The sequence below is a fragment of the Dicentrarchus labrax genome, unplaced genomic scaffold (assembly GCF_905237075.1).
Source record: "Dicentrarchus labrax unplaced genomic scaffold, dlabrax2021, whole genome shotgun sequence".
Lineage (NCBI taxonomy): Eukaryota > Metazoa > Chordata > Actinopteri > Moronidae > Dicentrarchus > Dicentrarchus labrax.
Window position 1 is genome coordinate 5,670,072 of NW_026136720.1, and position 20,293 is coordinate 5,690,364.

At 39.5% G+C, this 20,293-nt stretch overlaps 1 protein-coding gene across 1 annotated transcript; it reads left to right on the top strand.

The window, feature by feature from the left end:
• The first annotated feature begins 3,581 nt into the window (after positions 1–3,581).
• cracr2aa (calcium release activated channel regulator 2Aa) lies at positions 3,582–20,239 on the top strand. The gene is made up of 18 exons (XM_051381500.1): positions 3,582–3,727; positions 6,888–7,283; positions 9,300–9,411; positions 9,513–9,702; positions 10,806–10,952; positions 11,283–11,373; positions 11,483–11,578; positions 12,621–12,808; positions 13,304–13,375; positions 13,947–13,992; positions 14,138–14,217; positions 14,395–14,737; positions 15,317–15,449; positions 16,515–16,596; positions 17,000–17,114; positions 17,457–17,558; positions 17,978–18,054; positions 18,825–20,239. Exons 2-18 carry the CDS (start codon positions 7,074–7,076, stop codon positions 18,910–18,912), a joined length of 2,172 nt encoding a protein of 723 aa, XP_051237460.1. The 5' UTR covers positions 3,582–3,727; positions 6,888–7,073; the 3' UTR covers positions 18,913–20,239.
• Positions 20,240–20,293: the final 54 nt, after the last annotated feature.

Genomic DNA, 20,293 nt, shown 5'->3' on the forward strand with positions numbered 1-20,293 from the left:
TGACCCTAACAGCTATGCTATTCAATTTGAATTAATATGTTTATGATAATGGAGTCCACAGGGGCTGAATGGGATGGATGTGTGACACAAAAAAATGGCAGCATTGGAAGCTTTCCATTATGTCACACATCAGGCTAAATATTCTGGCCCTCACTGTATCAGCAGCCATCCTGTAAATGGAGCGTGTAATAGCTTGTCTTGCACAATAAGACTTTGTGTGATAAGAAGCGATAGCAACAGCATGCTTGCTTTGCATGCACACTACCCCATGCTTCCAGCTTGGCAACAGGCAGGGGCCAGGTTGTCATGTGAGTGCTCACCAACCACTACCACATCCTTGGAAAATAAGTCCGATTGGTCAGGTCTTTCATCACTGTAATGTAAAAATACTTAGAAACAGCAGAAGAGGGAGAACATGAGGGATGGGGTTGTTTGTGACAGAAGTATGCCACTTGTGGTATTTTACTGTAACAGCAAATTAACCATAGCTCCCAGACAACATCTTAAAAACAAATCAACATTTTCCACTTCATATTTACTCTCCCAGTAAACCAATGTAGGAAACAATTGCATTTCTTTCTAAAAATAATTTCTTTCCACGTGAGATACAATGAATCAACAGAACATTGCAGACTTTTCTTTCTTTTGCAGAAATGTGCAGATCATAGCATGGAAGAACTTAGATTATCCTTTCATAAAATAATTTCTACTACTTAGCAGAAATAAATTAACCATGACACATTCTATCTCCATATCCAGAGCTCATTAGTGGAAAGATTTGGGCTTTAAATGAAATCTGCAGGTGCTGAGCTGGATTCTTTCACAGCATTAACCTACTTTAGAGTGCCACCTAGAGGGTGAAGTGGGAAAGTGAAACCTCAGCAGAGGCTCCAGTTCAGGTATATTATAAAGTAGAGAATGCAGAAAAGGCTATTTCATTAAATTGTTGTTCCTGATGCATGTACAAATATAAGGTTATATACTAAAAAAGACATTTGAAAAAGGGACAACTATGCTTAAGTCCTCTTGAGGCTGTGGCTGAACAATTGCCAGTGAATCTTAAGAAAAGGGGCACTGAAGTGAAATGAAGCGTGAGTGCCAGTTGGGAACCTCTAGGTGAAAATAAGAGCACACACACTGTATCACAGCTGTCAGAAATGGTCTAAATTTGGAGGCCTTGTAGGTGACAACAACCCTTCAAAGTAGGTCTGACCTACATGAAAGTTTTCAATTGTTTACCCAGACTGCAGAGGCGCAATGACAAAAGATCAAGTACTATTCATAAAGTTTTACAGTCTTTCTGCTGCGGTTCAAAAATGTGAATGAGTTCTTCAGTTTTCCCTGGCACAAAATCCGACACTGAAAGCACAAAAGAGCACGTATAGACAACCGAAACCCAAAGCCACAAAGATAAACAGTGATACAGCAAAGGCCATGGCTTTGAATGGAAGAATCGTCCGCATGCATAGCCACATCCCCGGCCACTGGCATATCTCTGATCATAGCCACATAGCGTGGTATCTGAGGCACTGAAAGACCACTAAAGCAGTGCCACAGATGACTCCAACCCCCCAACCACACGCTCCCGTACTCTGAAATGCAGAGCAGAACGAACCTCTCCAAGTGTGATGTCAGTCCTTCCAAGGTCTTAAACCAGAGCAGTGTGGTGACACTGGCTGCATACCCTCTCTGTGTCTCTCCCTCTCTTCTCCGTTCTGGTTCTCCTCTCCGCTGCTTGAAACGGCTCCCAGAGGTCCCGTAGTAGTGGATCTCTGCTCGACTTTAGAGTGTGGCTGTAGTTTCCTATCCCCATGTGAGCTTCATGGATGAAGGGCTTGTAATAACTGTATCCCTCATAAGAAAACCTGAGGATACAATCAATAGAGTTCTGTAAAGCACATAATACACAGTCTTTTGTGTTTTTTATGTTGTGTACATATGATGAAAAGTGTGTAAATATCACAAGTATAGAATTTAAAACCAGTGAGATCAAATAAAGAATTATCACAACCATTTTCTTGCTTGTTGTCTGCTTTCACTCATGCAAGAAATAGATGCTGTTCCAGAGATCATTACTTAGTGTCTCCAAGTGTAAACACATCTGGCTCTGAAATCTCATCTGGAGCATTGCCTTGCGTGCATCTGTTTGCTGCAAATCAGCCTTTCAAAAACAACTTGAAGAGGAGACAGTCAAAGCTCAAGGGTCCTCATCTCCGCCACACATGTGGAACATCCATGAAGTTTCAGTCCGTGCAGTGGGAAACTGCAGTAGACGTGGCCTGGGAGAGTTTTTACACCTGCTTGGCTGCCGTGCAATGGAGAAGACATATTTTTATGGTACATTATTAGAAGTCCCCCCCTGTAGATTACACCCACTCGTTATAAGGCTGGGTCCAAGCTCATCTGTACCATTTATTAGACTGTATCCGTCCAGACCAACAGTATAAAACCTGCTACAGTATGTTGGAAGGTCAATGAGTATAATATTAACTTTAAAAGCAGCTGATGTAACTTAAGTTTTCTGGATTATAGTGGAAAAACTGGTGTTAAAATGCTATTCATTTAGTTTCAATGAATCCAAAACAGGTCCTATACTGCCCTCATCTGAGGATCACTGGTATTACAACTGCATGTCAATTTAATGTCCTCTAATGGGATGTCTTACATTATTAGGGACCAAGCAGTAACACTGCCAAGGCCCTATTGAAACTGCTTGGGCTATTATTATTATTATTATTATTATTATTATTATTATTATTATTATTATTATTCTATTATTATTATTATGATCTTAATACCAAATGGATCACATTTTTTGAGGCCTTCACATGCTCGAAAACTCAAGAAACTTTGCACAAAACTTGTTGGCAGTATTTTTATACTTCACCTGTGCACTTTTAGTTGAGTAATTGTTTTAATGCAGGGTTTGTACTTGTAGTGGAGCATTATCATTGCAGACATTTTTGTCATGTCATAGCAGAAATATCACAAATGTATGTAATGTTACTTTATCTAAGCAAACCATCTAAATACTTCTTCCACCAGTGCTTGGAAGAAGTAAGCAAACAAAGCGACTTTAAGAGAGGCTTATAAATGTTTTTGTGTGTGTGTGTGTGTGTGTGTGTGTGTGTGTGTGTGTGTTTTACCCTGCTCAGCTGGTTCTATTCTGTGTTTTGCATAACCACACTATCCCAAATAACTTTCCTACATAATGTGCCAGTATACAGTATTAGTAGAGTACAATATCACACTACAGTGTCCAATACTGTGGATCCTTCATGTGATTTCATTTAAATTAAAGTGTTTCTATGGTGAAATTATATTTGGTTATTTCCTCTCTAATAACAAAGAGAATATAGAAATATAGAAATGAATAGATAACCCGTGCTTTTGAGAAAACAGTGAACGTTACATTCAATGTGTCACTCAAATAACTCCACATGTGTCTGTATGAAAGAAAAGTGCGCGACTGACGCAGATAAAGAAAGAGAAAGGAAAGAGAGTCTCACCGCGGACGGACTTCCTTGTTAGTGTTGCTATGGTTACCGACGATGACTTCGTCGGAGTCCCTCCCTCCTTTTTCAAGTTTTGCCCCGTCAGTGCTCAGTCACATTCTTCCACTCACACCAGCTCACTTGTAAACAGTGAAGTTCACGAAAAGAAAAAAGGGCTGATACAGACCGAGTCAATGAATTCCTCCAACCTGCGTGTCACTTTTCACTCACCGGTACGTTAACTTAACTTAACGTTTGTTTCCCAGCTGTCCGTTAACTGTCCCACACCAGGACGCAATTTAGCTTAACGTTAATGACTCTGACATTGTGCTCTTTGTTGTTTGCTGTTAGTCTAAAGTTAACCACATCTTCTGGAAGGTGTGGGGGAAGTCCTCTTTTGCTAACCTATTCGTAGCTTATGTGAAAAGCTTTATTTACTACAGTGCCAAACTGTATTTTTGTGTCACAGGAAGTTTCACAATAAAAGAAAATGTTCCTATAAGGAAGGAAGTGAACGGTTTTTTTTTTATTTTTTATCTTTGTTACACGTGTTTTGTGAAACTGGAACCTGTTGTGTGTACCTTAGCTGACTACTGTGTTGCTTATCACAAGCCTCTTTTGTTGGCATTATGTTTAACTACATATTGCAAGCGTGTGTTCGCTTAGTTTTAATGTTAAAAAAGCCTACTCGACAGGTGTAACTGGTATTAACAGGTCAAATTCCAGTTCTTGAGTGACAGATGATTGATTGTTGTTAAAGGTGGAGGTGTCCTCTCTCTCCAGGAAGTGAAGGAAATTTTAATTTAGTGACTTAAAATAGTTTCAGCGCTTCAGACAGCAATACTATTTTGGGTAATCCTAAATACCCTTTTAAACACCACCTCTCACCAGATTTGATGCAATGCATTGGCTGTTTCTTACTTCTTAAACTGTTATCGCAGCCCATGAGTGATTTGAGGATAACCAGTGCAGAAGAACTTCATTTAAAAAGTGCAACAGCAGGAACACAAAACAGGGCTTTTTCATTAAAAGTTAATTCAAGACACTTGTGCCTAAGCAGCTCCCTCTTTTACTTGGTAGTTTTTATTATTATATTTCACTTTCAGGGATTAGGAAAAAAAGCAGAATGCTGTAAAACCTCCCCATGTTTCTCTTTGTCAACAGCTTTATCATCATCATTTTAACTGGGCGCATCTAAGCACAATGTCAATATTCTTGGAAATGAATCACGCAATACGGCCTCGTGAGTTATTACAGCTACATTTTGCTCATTAGTTTCAGTCATATTAGTCAGGGACATGATAAATGAACTTTATATTTAACTGCAGTGCCTCTTATAGTCCTGTGCCAGGCTACATAATGTCATAGAAGAGTTGACATAGTTGATTGTAGCTTGTTTAATTTTTGTTGTTGGTAGTGACGCAGCGAAGAGTAAAGTTTTTTTTTAAGTTCTCAAAAAGAAACAAAAGAAGCTTCTTTTACAGAAACCTGTTGCGGTCACGACCATAGACCGCAAACTAAATTAATCTCTGTAGTCCTGACCACAGCGTCAGTGTCTACTTAAAATGCAGCTTATGAGCACTGTGTGACCTTTGTATGCAGCTAGACAAGAGATACTCATGTCTATTGAACACATCTCATTTGCACTTATCCTGTTGTATGTAGTGACTATTTAGGACTGTATGTGCATTCTCATCTGTTAGCCTGATCAAAAACAGATGGGCTGTTCCATTGCTTTGTATGCTTTTTAGTTCATTTGTGTGGCTTTGCTTTTGGATTCAGGTTGAATTTATTTTGGTTGGCTTGTAGTAAGTGCCGTAGCTCTAACAGCTGTTACGTGTCAAACCCTAAAAACAGATAAGGTAACTGTATGCAAAGCGGTAAGCTCCAGCATTTAAAAGTCAGATCTTAGGAAAATGACAAATTGTTTATTTTTCAGTACAAATATCATTTTATTCCATGAACTTATAATTGATTGCATTTTAGTGAAGTTAGACCAAGAACATTTAGTGTTAAATCATGTGTCAGACGCAGTCATTGGACAAAATGTCTTTTCCGTCTGAGTGTTTTTCTTGTCTGATATCCTTCTACTGTAGGTCACCTGTCTCAACACACTTACCAAGGTTTGACAAAGGAACCATAAACTTTCCTATGTTTTTTGGCCAACAAGATAGTCTGTAAAGACAAGACAATATTATCTATGATCTTGTGCCTCACGAAAAAAAAACACTACATCATTCTTTCCAAACAGCAATTCACCTTAGTTCCTTTTCTTATTTCCTCTCTCATGCTTCAGCTCTGTCTGCTGCTCACTGTTGGTTGGTGACTTTCCTCGTGAGGTTTGTCATGCTTGCAATATGTTTCGCAATGTTAAGGCTCAAAGATATTTTATAAAGGTCAAGCCACTGTGTAGAAATTAAACACTTATTTTCACATACATCTCTGAAAACTAAATTAATAAGTCGTTTCTTTACCCATTTCATGACCGTAAATCAACTTTAGGTACATTTTATTAATGAAAAAGGCTTTAGTTAACTTTATGAACTAAAAATATAGATTATCATTGTACCAGTACTGGAGTTAGAGGGCCCTGGTGTGTGTGTGTGTGTGTGTGTGTGTAGTGCCCTGTGTATTACACCCTGTACCCTGTACTGTCCCTCTACCTGCCTACATGCATGTCTATTTTTTTCCTGTCTGTTTGTCTTATACCAGTCCCACATATATCTACATTTGCGTGGGTCAACACACACGCCGTCTGATGCTCTTGTTCACGAATCACATGAGCCAACTCATAACAGCCTGTGCAGGGCAGTCTTCCAAACCAATGCACATAGAACTGCAGTCTGCATGAAACCCACCGCTCAGCGAGTTACATCAGTCGATATTTCCAGGCAGACAAGACCCCTCCCCGTCATACCACAACTTTCTTTTCAGTTCTGGGTTTACTTGTCAGATGACATTAGTCTTAGACAGGGCCATTGTCCCTGAAGTAAAAAAAAGAGGAGCAGCCACTGTTTTAGGTGTACGGCACACAGTAGGCCATGTTTAACTTTGCGCAACTATATTTAAATCAGACTGATAATGCGTGTGAGAGAATAGCAGAAAGAAAGAGAGAGAACATTTCTGGACAAGTTTACATACATAAAAAATGAATTAAATGTAATTTGTTAATCAAATGTGTTATTGCGTTATCAATGTGCTGCAGACAACAATGATATATTCTTTATTCAAGTCTTTTTGATTTATTAGGTTCAAACAAGCCCTCCCTTTTATAGACTTTAGAACATGTTTTTGATGCAGTACATAAATTTAGTATGATATTTGTAACTATTTTCATCGGGCAATGGGCTGTACTTATTTAAACCGAAGACTCTCCTCCTGTCTCTCTCCTAGGTTTCATCGACTTATTAAAGAGGTGGTTGCTAAGAGATGACAATCGCTGACATTGGTGAGAGCCTCTGATGTAGAGCAGCCTGAAGCTCGACTTCTCCAGGATCCTCTCTCTCCACACCTCTGTCTGTACCTGGCTCATGTGAAGGACGCGGGAAACGCTCTCATATCCACAGATTCACGTATACCATGGCAGCTTTTACCACTCCTTGTGACACCACTAATACCACGACCACCATGGTGGCCCAAACCACATGGCAAAGGCAAGGGAGCACCGAAGAGGCGGGTAAACGTGAGAATGGGGACGTGGGACAAAACACCATCCTGGAGAAAACCCACGAGTTCTTCCAGATGTGTGACATCGAGAACAAGGGCTTCATCAGCCGACGTGATATGCAGGTGAGGTTGCTGATACAAGGGTGACTGCACTGACTGAGCTTTTAAAGTAGTATGAAGACTAACTCTTGTTGTGGTGCTGGGCGGTGGACCAGATGAAATGATACACCGCTTTTAATTTCCCATATGATGTGAATTTTTCATATATTGCCATAGCTGAAACAACTGCTGTAACTCATTTGTTTCTTGTGCAATAGAACGTTTTAAAAATAACTCTTTGAATACTTTGAGTATTTTATGTCAGTTTATAGTGTTCATGCAAGTATTTTAAAATATTTTGTTGTGAAAAGGAAGGAATGTTGACATTGTTAGCACATCTTTTTTATTCTCAAGTTCAGTTTTTACTGCAGTTGGAACGATAAAAATGTTTTGCATTCTGCAACTGTTTCATACTTTTGGATTATGTGGGGCCAAGGAAACCCTACAGTAATCAAAGCCTTTGGTATGTACGTCAGTAGTCCTGACAGTGGAATCAGCCATTACAAACCCATATAAAGGCTCTGCCAAGCAAAACAAAATAAATACAGTGATATACAGTAAATCTGATACAGATACAATACACATTTTTGATCATACTGCCCACCACTACTTTGTTGCATGAAAGCCATACAAGTAAAATAATTAATTTAATTTAATCTTAAAATAGAAAATGTATTCCTACTAACTACTTGTAGGTACACCTAATTGACAAAATATTAGTGCTATTTGGGCCAAATTTAATCATTCACAGTCTACAGGGCATCACATTTTCATCATTTTTAGAGATAACAACTCTTCATTCATCCAAAATTAGCCTAAAATTCAAGGACGGTCTATGGTCTCATTAACGATGCTGAATAGGACACAGATAGGACGTGTGCACCTTATTCAAAGCGGCATAAAAGAGACTGAGACACAGAGAGCCGTGCAGAAGCTTTGTCATGCAACTCCTCCACTCACATTATTGTGCAGATTCACTTGCCCCTCAGATATTCACCCCTGCCATGGCTAATCCTTTGATGAAGCACTTGTAGGGCTCTCGCCCTGAGGAGCATAAATACATAGAGTGGAAGCTTTGATCCGGTGTTTATGATAATGGATTGGAAATTAGATGGTGAGCTGTACAACGGTCCGGTCCTTCACACTTCCATTTATATGACCATCTGTGCTGAAGACAGAATCTGTGGTTAAAAGCAGCACTTGGTACTGGTAGATGTATTTATTTTAGACTTTCCATACATCTGTCGTCGGTTGTAGCTAATCTAACAAGCTAAATGAGAAGTACTGCTTACATTTATGTGCACTCTTGAGTTTTCACAGCTTAAAAGTACATTCAGTGACACCATGACCACCTACACGCTTAGCTTTACAATTCTACTGTTTGCTGACATATGGGATATGTTCTGTCCAGATAACACACTTTACAAGAACAGCTGACAATCTTACACATATGCTTTCCCTCGCCCTCCCCTGGATTGTATGGGTGGCCTCGGTCAACATTAGCAGCAGTGTAAACACAGCATAAAAACCAAGCTGGTTTCAGAGGCGTGGCTGTGTTGGCTTTTTTGTAAATGGTCCAGCAGTTACTGTCCTGGTTAGAGGTTTTTTTTTTTCAGGTTCTCACTCTGTCATGTCCCACTCTTCTTCTTCTCAAATAACATTTCAGTCTACTTGAAATATTCTGTTAAAGGGCTCTTGACAATCTTGCTTGAGCCAACATCTGTTCCAGTGGAGCTGCCCAGTGGTCAAACATTGAAGTATACAGCTGCTCTGGAAATGTTAATGTGTTTAACTGTGTGAGTGTGAAGATAATGCATGTCCATTAAACAAGAAGCTCACATTAGGGATACTTTGGTCTATTTTTGACTGGTAAAAATATCTCAGAAAGAAACGTTAATTGTTCCATTGCACATGGTAACCACTGCACAAATGACTGTCCTTTTAAGTCTAAAGTAGCAGTTGCACTAGCTACAGTACAGCTAATGTCCTTGAGGCTTTGTTCTTTGCAATTGCAGCTGTGTTTTGTGTCTTGTTAAATAGAGGCTGAATGGCGGGCTCCCTCTCAGTGCGGAGGAGTTGGAGAACGTATTTGATACCCTTGATTCCGATGGCAATGGATACCTTACCCTAGAAGAGTTCTCCTCCGGCTTCAGTACGTTTGCAGTCTGTTTCTACTCAAAACATTGCTACTACCATCACCAGTAGGTTTGCTCTGATGTCTCAGTTGTGCACTTAAGCTCTTGTTTTTTCTAGGTAAGTTTTTATTTGGCCCGGAGATTTCTGTAGAGGAAGACATGGGGGAGAAAAACTCCTGTAAAAGCCCAACAGAGGTCCTGTACCAAACCCAGTGGGAGGAGAGCCTGACAAAAAGAGATGAGGATGAAGAGGAGAAACACTTTTGCATGCTTATGGAGAGCCTGGGCGCCAAAAGTGTCTTTGAAGAGTGAGTACTTGCGTGCGCATATGTGTTTGTGCGTGTGCTTGTGATTACAGCATGTGTTGTTAGGTATGCTTCATATCATTGCACCCAACCCCTCCTTTAAGTCTACACTATATTCTCAGTAACTTGGCCTGAGACTATAATCAGCTGTGCAAACTAAACGAGAGTTGGAAGTTTCCACTTTCAAGCAAAGCCTGTGCTCCCCCTCTGAGCAGTCCTCTCAGTGCTATAGTGTGACTGCTTAGCTATTCAATAGGATTGTGTTTTAAACATAGAAATGCAGTGTGCAGATGGCTGAAAATGGGCTGTGTAATGCCAGACAGATGTTTTAAGTACACTGATTGAATGACACAGTCATAAGTACCACAACCTTTTCTTTATATGGATGCATGTATCTAGAACAACGCAGCAGTCGGTCAGAGCACAGTGGCAATTCTACAAATACAATATTCACTGGTCATTAGTAACTCTAGTTGATGTCTGTTTACACATTGCTTTGTTAGCCCGTGAGATATCTAATGACAGGATAAATGCATGACTAGACCCACCTTTAACAAACAACTCCAACTCAATAAAATTAAACAGTAGTGGAGGTGGATGCCACATTTACACGTCCTATTGGCTTCCGCCTACGTGGATATCTTGACATTTTAGATCAGATCAGTTTGTGCGGCACTAACTGATATTGATGTTGGCTGGAGTTTAAGGATATGTATTTGTAACTCGTGAAAAGTTTTACAGGGATTTGTTTGACTACCTTATCATGGAAGGCACTTTACATTGTTTCTTCTGGGAACATTTTTCCATCATCATACAGTTTTGGTTCTCTCACAACTGATTTTAATTCAAATTTCAATACTGAAAAAATTGTTTGTATTCAGTGTTTTGATTTAGCTGCCTTGTAGTAGCAGACCTTGGAACACACAAAAGTGTTCGTACAAGAAGTTATGTCAAATGTGTGTTTTTCTTCGCTCTAATAATAAGTGCATTTTTCAAGACCTTTTAAAAAGACTAGTGAATTTCTTCAGGATGAAGACCATGTCGTTAAAGACACTGACTTTGATGCTGCACTTGCTTACACCTGCTTCTCCATTCTGTCCCATCAGTCCTGCTGAGGTGCGCAGTCTGTGGGCCCAGTTGCGACGTGATGAGCCACACCTTTTATCCAATTTTGAGGACTTCCTGGCCAGAGTGACATCCCAGATCAGAGAGGCCAACCAGGAGAAGAGGGAGATGGAGAGCGCTCTCAAAAGGTCTTTGTCGTAGAAGGTTCAGGGGCTATTAAGGGTTTACTACATTTTGAGGTCTCCACTAAGGAGCATTTGGCTGAGCTGTGAAGTGGCTCCCTAATTAGTGTGTGCTCATCATTTAAAGAAGCTGTCTCTATTCAGTCTCTGTTCTGCTTTGAATGCACTGCTCTGCTCTTAATTGATGACGTTCAGAGACCTATTGTTTCTTAAGGAATATCAGCTATGCTATACTTTATATGAGTTAAAGTGTATTGATCTAGGCAGTTATTTCATATACATGGTGTGTACATACTTTGCATAGCACATGATCACATCTGAACTTTGTTCACACAGGAAAGCAGCAACACACGATGATGAGATCCAGCGTCTTTATGAAGAAATGGAGCAGCAAATAAAAAGTGAAAAAGACAGGATTGTGCTGCAGGTACAAACATATTATTGATGTCAAACACGTTTTTCTCTATGTTGCTGATTCTATCAAACAACGTACATCTTCTCCCTCATCGCCTCCCTCTTTCATCCCTGCACTAAAGGACTATGAGCGGTTTCTATCTCGCAGTCAAGACATGGAGCTGCAGCTGTCCAGTAAGGAGAAGGAGCTGGAACAGCTCTTTCAGAAACAGAGAAGGGTGAGTAAGAGGTAGCAACAAGATTTTCCCCCAGAATGCACTGCACCATTCAGAGTCTATGAGAAAGGCACTCACACCCTCACTTCACTTATCCCACTGATAAATTCAGCTGTCAGAGCAGCAACACATCTGACACATTAAACAACATGTCCGATAACAGAATGTTGTAAAAAACAGAGAGGTATGTGAAAACATACTCAGTCCCACAGTTCATCTATCTTGAAAGAGGAGATTTGCATAGCAACATTAACCTTACTTTAACACTGAGTTATATTGAGTTGTTGATTTGTTTGTTTTATCGAATTCAATCTAATCAGCACAGTTCCACACAAACAACAGCAGCTTGTGTTGATAAATGCCATTAGATGTTAATAGGTTCTGTCACACCCCCATTTACAGACTTGCACTTGGGCTTTCAAGGCTAATTAGTGAACTGAAATTAATTCTGGTCACGCCAACAAGGACTTTTCTTCCCTTCACAGCTCCTTAGCACTTCTAATTAATATGTCAGCTGTTTACCAGGTTTCCTGTCTGTGGAGTATAATCTTCATACAGTCCATATTGTTGTATACAGTCTGGCACAGCTTTAAATTAAGAACATTTAGTATGGCTGTGCTCGCTACTATAGCTGTTTGTTAGAAAATAATTCAGTCAGCTGTTTGCAGGTATTGTTTATCCACATGCATTTCTAGAGCTGAGAGCACAATTGCTGGAAAAGGTTGTGTGAATGTGTACCACTAGGCGTCACCAGAGTCAGACATTTTTTATCTTCCTACACACAGAGACTTTAAATGAATATATTAGTTAGTCGAGTGTTACAGCTTGTATTTATGTTGATGTGATCAGAGAGGGACTTTCAACATACTACATGTAAATAGCATTGGCTGGCTGATTATTAATCCAATACTACTAACTTAAAGGTCAGTACTACCTCAATAAATGGGCTCTGTGTGAAGCACCGTGACACACATTTCATCCAAACCAAAAAGATCTCTGTTCAATTCAATTCTTTTTTTATTATTATCTACGGGTCTGTCTCCAGTTGGACCGTCAGTGCAAGGACCTTCACAATGAACAACACGAGACCAAGGTGGAGAACGTGAAGCTGAAGCAGACGAATGACGAGTTAGCTCGGGAGCTGGAGCACACCAGCCAGGAGCTGATCTTGGCACAGGAGCAGCTGAGTGTGCTGCAGGAGCAGTCCACACGGCTTCATGAGGAGAAGGAGATGTGAGTTGTAGCTACTCTTACTTACTTAGGCTTCTTTATAACTCCAGCCCTGATTATTTGGCCTCTCATTTTTTATTTTTTATGGCTCATTGGTCAGGATAAGATTGCATGTTTTTGCTGCAAACAAATGGAGGCAGCGGATACTGTATACACAATTTATGTAATAATTAGGCCAATTGACTCCCACAAATTTTGATGTCCCTGTCATTAAGCTGTAAAACTATTGGGATCATTTACATGGTAATGTTGACGGACACAGAAGAGCTGCTGTAACCCACAGTTATTTTTGTGTATATTGTACCTTAAGCTGATTCCACTGTTCTCTTATATATGTTCAACTGCATTCTATTCTGAGTTTTATGTTTCAAAGAGAGTAAACAAGAAAATACAATGTATCTGTTCTATAGTTTTTAATAAAGTGTTACCACAGCACATTGTGTGTCTGTTTGGTCACAGAGTAATTTGTAATAAAGCAAGCACTGTTGTTTAACACAGGGAAATATACCGACTGACTGAGGGACTGCATCGAGAGCGAGCAAGCCTCCTCAAACAGCTGGACCTTTTGAGGTATGGATCTAGAGGTACAGCTGTACTGGCTCCACATGAGAAAGAATAACTACAATACAGAAATGTGACATGGATATTTATCTTTTGATTTTATATCACTGAGCAGAGTCAGTACTGCTAGTGTAAAAAAAAAAAAGTGTACAAATTTATAGTTTTTTTTCTCTATTTTTCTTGTTGTTGTTTCACTCAAGTGAAAATAAAATGTACCACTGCCGCTCATTGTTTTAGCGTAGGTTTGTCACAAATAACAAAACAGCCTTGCTCTGCCAAAACTAATTTACAGTAACATCTCAGTAATTCACATCTTTCTAGTGGAGTGATCACAGTGCAAAGCAAAACATATTTAGATGGAAGACTTGTTCAGCCTTTAAGCTCCTTTTCAGAAATGTTCAGCTTATCAGTCAATTAGCTGTAATGATTTCTACCTGGGAGTCACGTGTTCTCCAGCCTTCCAACACTAGGACCTCCTGGCTAATACTGACTTTGGCCGGTTGCACAATGTTGAAAAGTTCAATATGATGAAAAGAGGTTCTCTCTGTTTTTAATATTTTCGTTTCTTTGTTGTATCCAGGGAAATGAACAAACATTTACGGGATGAAAAGGACATGTGTTATCAGGTATGTCCTTTTTTTAAAAAATTACAGGAATAGAGAAAAGATGTAAGTGATCTTCACAGCCAAGAATAGCAACCCCCTAAATTCTGATTGAACTCTGGATCTCATGCTGCGATGTGAATAAAAACATCATGTTTTATTTCTGCAGAACCCAAAGAAAACACCAGGTTTGAAGCAGAGGCCTTTAATCAATGTTGTGAAACACACAAACACAAATATCTTCAAAAGGTAAAACATCCTCAAGTGATACATTAAATAAAAATGTCACCACTCTTTGTCAAGACTTAGGAGAAAGACAAGCCACAGTCTGTACACTATATGTTCTTCTTTTGTCCACAAGTGGGTTGGATCTGCATTGTTTTCATCAGCACTGTAGTAGGCTATAACGTTACTTTCTGTCTGCAGTGAGGATGAAGAGGAGCCGACCACCACTAGCTATGTGAGGCAGAGCCTTGCCAACGGGTCTTGCACAGCAGGGACAAGAGGGCACCTCCGGAGAATCATCTCCATCGAGGAAGACCACCTCCCACACTTGCTCCAGAATGACTGTCAAGCACAAGCTCCACTTCGGGAGTGTAGTGAAGGAGAGGAAGGCTCAGACAACGAGGAGAATATAGAGTTGGTGATGAGTGATATTTACCCGCATGCATCCTCTGCCCAGCAGCAAGAGTCAAAGGGAACTGTGGAAAAAAGGGAAACCCCCACATCTCCGAGGGGTCAGCCTGTTGGCAAGGAGACCAGCATAAATGTAAGCATGTGGACATCAAGTGATATATGTAAAGTGACATATATAAAGAATGCCTGACATAAACTAAACATTTATAATTTATTTATTGCAAAAAGCTCCTCTTTTACAAGCCAAGCAGGAGATATAGGGAGGAAACGTGTTAGATTTCTCACTGACAGGACTTCACAGGGCTCAAGGGTGTGACAATTTTGGTCGGTCTACACTGCTGTCTGAGCTGCGTGTCCAGAGAGCCACACACACATGCAGCACAGCAGGCAGGATGAAGCGTGGCTTTGGCGGCATTCGTTCATACAAAATCCGGCGACTTCTCACAGGGTGTTGTGGAGGTGTGGCCATGTTTGTTTGTGCTTTAGAACGTACCTGCCATGAAACAATCAGGAAATAACAAATTCACTAGTTCAAATGGCAACGATGCTCCCTCTCTCCATTCACTCTTTAGGTCTCTCTCTCTCTCTCCTGCTCCAACTTTGAATCACGTGCTTATGAACAGCCAGAAGTCAGCCACTTAACTATATTGTAGTTAAGTGAGGTTCCATACTCTTCCTTTAATCCCTGCTACCATAATCCTTGTTCCTTCAGGAGGAAGGTGGTCCCTCGCCCCCTGATCGCCTCTTCAAGATTGTCCTGGTGGGGAACTCGAGTGTAGGAAAGACCTCCCTCCTTCGACGATTTTGTGACGACTGCTTCCACCCTGGCACTTCTGCCACTGTGGGTACGTACATACTTGTCACTTCCTGTAAAAACAAAAAAGCAACAACCCACCCAGCCTTGTGGTTGACCTCAGGCTCTGTAAGTGTTTGCTTACAAAGCACTCGAATGTAGCAGTTGGTTTTAACACTGGAGAAAAAAAATCTTTTTCAGTTACACTGAGTACAGCAGCGTCAGCAGTGAAAGGAGAGAGGATAAGACTGTGTATAGACTTTTGCTGTGGCTTATCAATAGTGAGCTTAATACCATCTGTGTCACCTTGCATGACAGCCTCTCTGGTAAATGTGAAATAACGCTGTGAGTGGTCGGTAGACCAGAAAAGTGCTTTATAAATACCATTCACCATTTAGTACTAAACATTCTGATCAGCTTGTATATATTGTATGTTGTGATCTCCTTACTGTACTGTACAATATGATTCACAATAATATATGCTACATAATCGCTTAACAGCATAAGCATTAGCATAAAACTGTTATATATATATATATATTTTCTGTGTATACTATATAATATACTGTACAATGCAGGGTCATGGGGACAGTAACCAGCTGACTTTAAATTTATTGTCGCCTATCTAAAATCTAATAAAAGAGGCAAGACATTCTCTCAAGGCCAATGTGAAAAATTCATTGAAACACAAAAGCATCACAATTTGGTCCTGCAAACTTCATCATAGTAAAATATTTTGTTCAGAGCTTATACGGTTCAGCTTGTGTATACTATAAATCTTCAAACTTCATTTTTTGTGGCTCACAACTTTTGTAGGATCTCATTTTGCTGTGCAGCACAGTGATAAGAAAAGTTCTACAAGACTATTTTCAAGTTTGGAAGTAGCACAGTAGGTGTTGCATTTATCAATTAAAAGAAAGTAAAGAAAATCCAGTTTGAGTTTCCCACATTATAATGTTTAAAATGTGTCACACATTCACATGTATTTAGGTCATTATATAGATTTGCATATTGTGTATTTTCATGTTTATACAGTAATGTGTTCTGTGGTGTTGTAACAGTACATTAAACAGTAATAAAACGGAATGCGCTGACATTTTCCTCTCTATATGTGCAGGTATTGATTACAGTGTAAAGACAATAACTGTGGACAACAGCCAGGTGGCGCTGCAAATGTGGGATACAGCAGGACAGGAGAGGTGAGGCATCAATACATGAGGTGAAGGGAAAGAGATTATCACATTTGAACAGAGTCTGTAATCCACTGTAACACTACGATACTTGTGTCAGCTTATGGCACTTTGACAAGGTGACTGTGTGCCACTACTGTATTTCAAAAGAGTGTATTTAAGTTCTTGAAGTTCCAAATCGTTTCCTTGTTTCTTGTTAAAGTTAAAAGGTTTTTTTTTGGTTAAGAAAAAAAATTTACTTCAGCTCAGTTCTCATATAACTAACTTTATAACTAAAACATTATTCCTGTAATTTGTAGGTTGTGCAAAAGACAGTAAAGCCAAGGGGAAGGTTTCAGAGATTTTTTGAAGTACCAATAAAAACACAACTCTTCCTCTTTTTGTTTACTTCCTCCTCCACCTCCTCTTGCAGGTATCGAAGCATCACCAAACAGTTCTTTCGCAAGGCTGATGGTGTGGTTGTGATGTATGACATTACAGCAGAGCAGAGCTTCACGGCTGTCAGACAGTGGCTGACAAGTGTAAAGGTGAGACGGTTAACAGTCACACTGCATACCATACTCACAGAAATACCACACAAATGGTTTGTTTTACTTTGTCTCCTAGAAAGCTGCTTTTCAATATGCTGTAGGGAGTCAAAATAGAGCAACAGCTGCACAGAAACACAGAGTTCACAGTATTATAGTGTAGAAAATGTGGGACAAATATAGGTCAGGTGCTAAATTAGTTTACAGCGATGCACCTATACGTTACTGTCTGGTTTACAGCCACTAGCAACAGAGCTGGTGGCTTAGTCCTTTAACCGCAAAGGACTTTTCTTAAGATCAGTTTCTCTGAGTCTGTATTCTTTGATGTTCTTTCTTTCACAGGAGAGTGCAGGCGAGGACATTCCCATCATGCTCTTGGGAAACAAAACGGACAAGGAGATTGAGAGACAAGTTCAGAAAGGAGTGGGCGAAAGACTATCCAAGGTCTGTTCCATTTTGCCCACTAAGCTCAAGGTTCTTAGCTGACAAGTCGGTGTCAGACCACAGCAACAAAGTGGGGCTATTTTTGTGTAAATATATTAGGAACGCAGTCATAGAACAGAGAGAATGTAATGTATGATTTGAGGTTGTTTTTTTTTTTCTTTTTCTTTTTCTTTCCTTAATTTTTTATTCCTCTATTTGTCTGGTGTGTACTGTAGTTTCTATGGTGACCATGTGAGCGAATATTGGTAGATTAGATTTCTTTTTAATTTGTGCTTTTGCAACTATTAGTACAAAATGTACTTTCCTTGATAAGCCCACAATGATCAATGTGCAGAAAGTTGAAACATGTTCAGACACATCTTGTTTCAATCAGCCATCATCATTATCATCATCATCATCATCATTTGTGTCTCTTTCAGGACTGCCAAATGACTTTTTATGAGTGCAGCGCATGCTCTGGACACAATGTGGTGGAGTCCATGGTTCATTTAGCCAGGTGAGCAAAATAATGGCCTTTGTGTTTGAGTTTATGCAACAGGAAAACAAAGAAACAATAATTGTGTTGTGACTAAATATGGAGCAATTGTCTGCTTGAACAGCTTTCAAAGTGGGATTATTTCTGTACTGAAACAAGGCACATCACCAGCCAAATGTTTCATTTGTTCTCTGTTGGAAGCACAAAGGACTAATCAGCTGGTTCCAGAGAACACGACAACAAGCTTAAGTGAAAACAATGCACAGTGCATAATCAAATTGTAATGTCTTTGTGTAAACCATATTTTGTCTCCTCTGTGTGAGAATATCAATGGATTTTCTTCAATTCGAGATGTACAGTTAAATGTGCAACAATGTTTGTCTTTATTTTACATAGAAAGCTGCTCCAGTGCCTTATTTCATATATATTACTGCTGGAGCTATCAGTAATCTGCCATCACAGACATTTCTGTGTGGCATATCCGTAGGTTACTGTTGCAAATACAGATAGCATTGCAGTTTGACTCTACTCTTGGGGATGCTTCATGCTGTGACAATACAGCATTTAATGCACAGCAGCATGAAAAAACCAACAGCCAGTGTTACAACTAATCCCCCAGTGTGACATAGATACCCCAAAGGGTCCATACAGACCTGGTACACACAGAGCACAACTGAAGCATGTGCAGGTTGGATGCAGTAGCAGCAAAGCACATGTACGTTTTCAGAGCGAATTGGAGTTAAAAACTGCCACAACTCATTCATTTGTTGATGCCTCATTATGTCCCTCAGAATTCTGAAAGAGCAAGAGGACATAGACAAGGAGAAGACGGTCCAGCTGGTCAGCAGCCCCTCAGATAAGAAGAGATCCTGCTGCTAACAGCTAAACACTGAACACATAAATAGCACTACCCTTTACTAACAAACACAATGTGATAGTGTGACCACATGTGCCACAGAGGACACGTTATTCTCTCACACAGTCTTCCTTCCACTTCGTAGCACTTTGGGTAAAGCCACCACCAAAATGAAGGCCGTATATATGTCATGTGTCACGGATGTTATTGCACTATTATTAACAGTCTACCCTGTGTTTCAGCCAAGTTATTTGCAGTTTGAAAATGACCTCAAATTTTTATGAAAATGTAGTAACATAATTATAACAATAAGAAAAGTTATTATTCACACTTATTTACGTAGCGGTGTATATACAACTGAACAAATTTAAGTCAAAGTCCCTTTGACTCAAACTAAGACATTTTTTAAACGTGGATATTCCTCCAAAGTCAGGCTGTAACTCAGATATTTATTAAGCTTCCAAAGGCCCTTTATCCGTCACATGCGGGCTTTTTACTGTATGTATTAATATATTAATTCAGTGTTGTGTGTGATTTTGTTTTTAGCTGTTCAAAACTTCAACTTATGACATGGAGAAATAACATAAGGTGCTGTAAAATAGAATACAGTATCAAACAGCCTTGCAGTAAAGGCTACCTTAATGAAGCTTTTGGTGTTTTTGTTGAGACTGTCAGGGGGTGTTTAACTATTAGGGGCAGGCTTTGTTTTGGTGTTATGTGGCAGTGCAGGATATTGCACGGTGTCTTGGTTTTCTTCACCTGGTGGACAAAGTAAAAACAGCTCAGGACTGAAGAAATGTGCTTCTGTGCTTTATCTACTGAATAAACCAAAATGATTGCGTAGTTAAATCAAGAGAAACTGAACATCAATTGCTTCAAATGTAGTATTTGTTGCAAGGATATCATATTTAAAAGTATTGTATTTTACACGTTTATGCTGTTTTGTCCTCTGTACATTATATTATTGATTTGTTATTCTGTGTTGTTTTTGTTGTAACAGTGTGGAGGTTGAACTGTGTTTTCTTTTTCAAGAGCTGGAAAATAGTACAAATCATTATTTTTCCCCAATAGACCAAATGAAGTTTAGTGAAGAAAATATTTATTTTATATCTCCTTAAACTGCCACTGTGCCAAGTATTTTATGAAAATGGTGTCACAATAACATGTCATGTAACCGTGTTACAGGACGGTTAAAAGTTGACATTTTGGTAAAAAGTTCAGATTTTACTGTTTGATATTGCACTATAGTCAATAGTGCTTCACTACTGCCAGTATCTTGCACACCACTTTAATGTGTATATAAACATGTAAATAGCATGAAAGAGATAAATAAAGAATTGTTAATGGTAATATCATTTGTAAAGGACCGACTAAGTCATTTCTTCCTGGTACAATGACACTAAA

Coding starts and splice junctions, on each gene's coding strand:
- cracr2aa (XM_051381500.1), top strand. CDS start 7,074: ATGGCAGCTTTTACCACTCCTTGTGACACCACTAATACCACGACCACC. Junction 9,412..9,512: donor AGAGTTCTCCTCCGGCTTCA/GTACGTTTGCAG, acceptor TGTTTTTTCTAG/GTAAGTTTTTATTTGGCCCG. Junction 16,597..16,999: donor GATACAGCAGGACAGGAGAG/GTGAGGCATCAA, acceptor CTCCTCTTGCAG/GTATCGAAGCATCACCAAAC.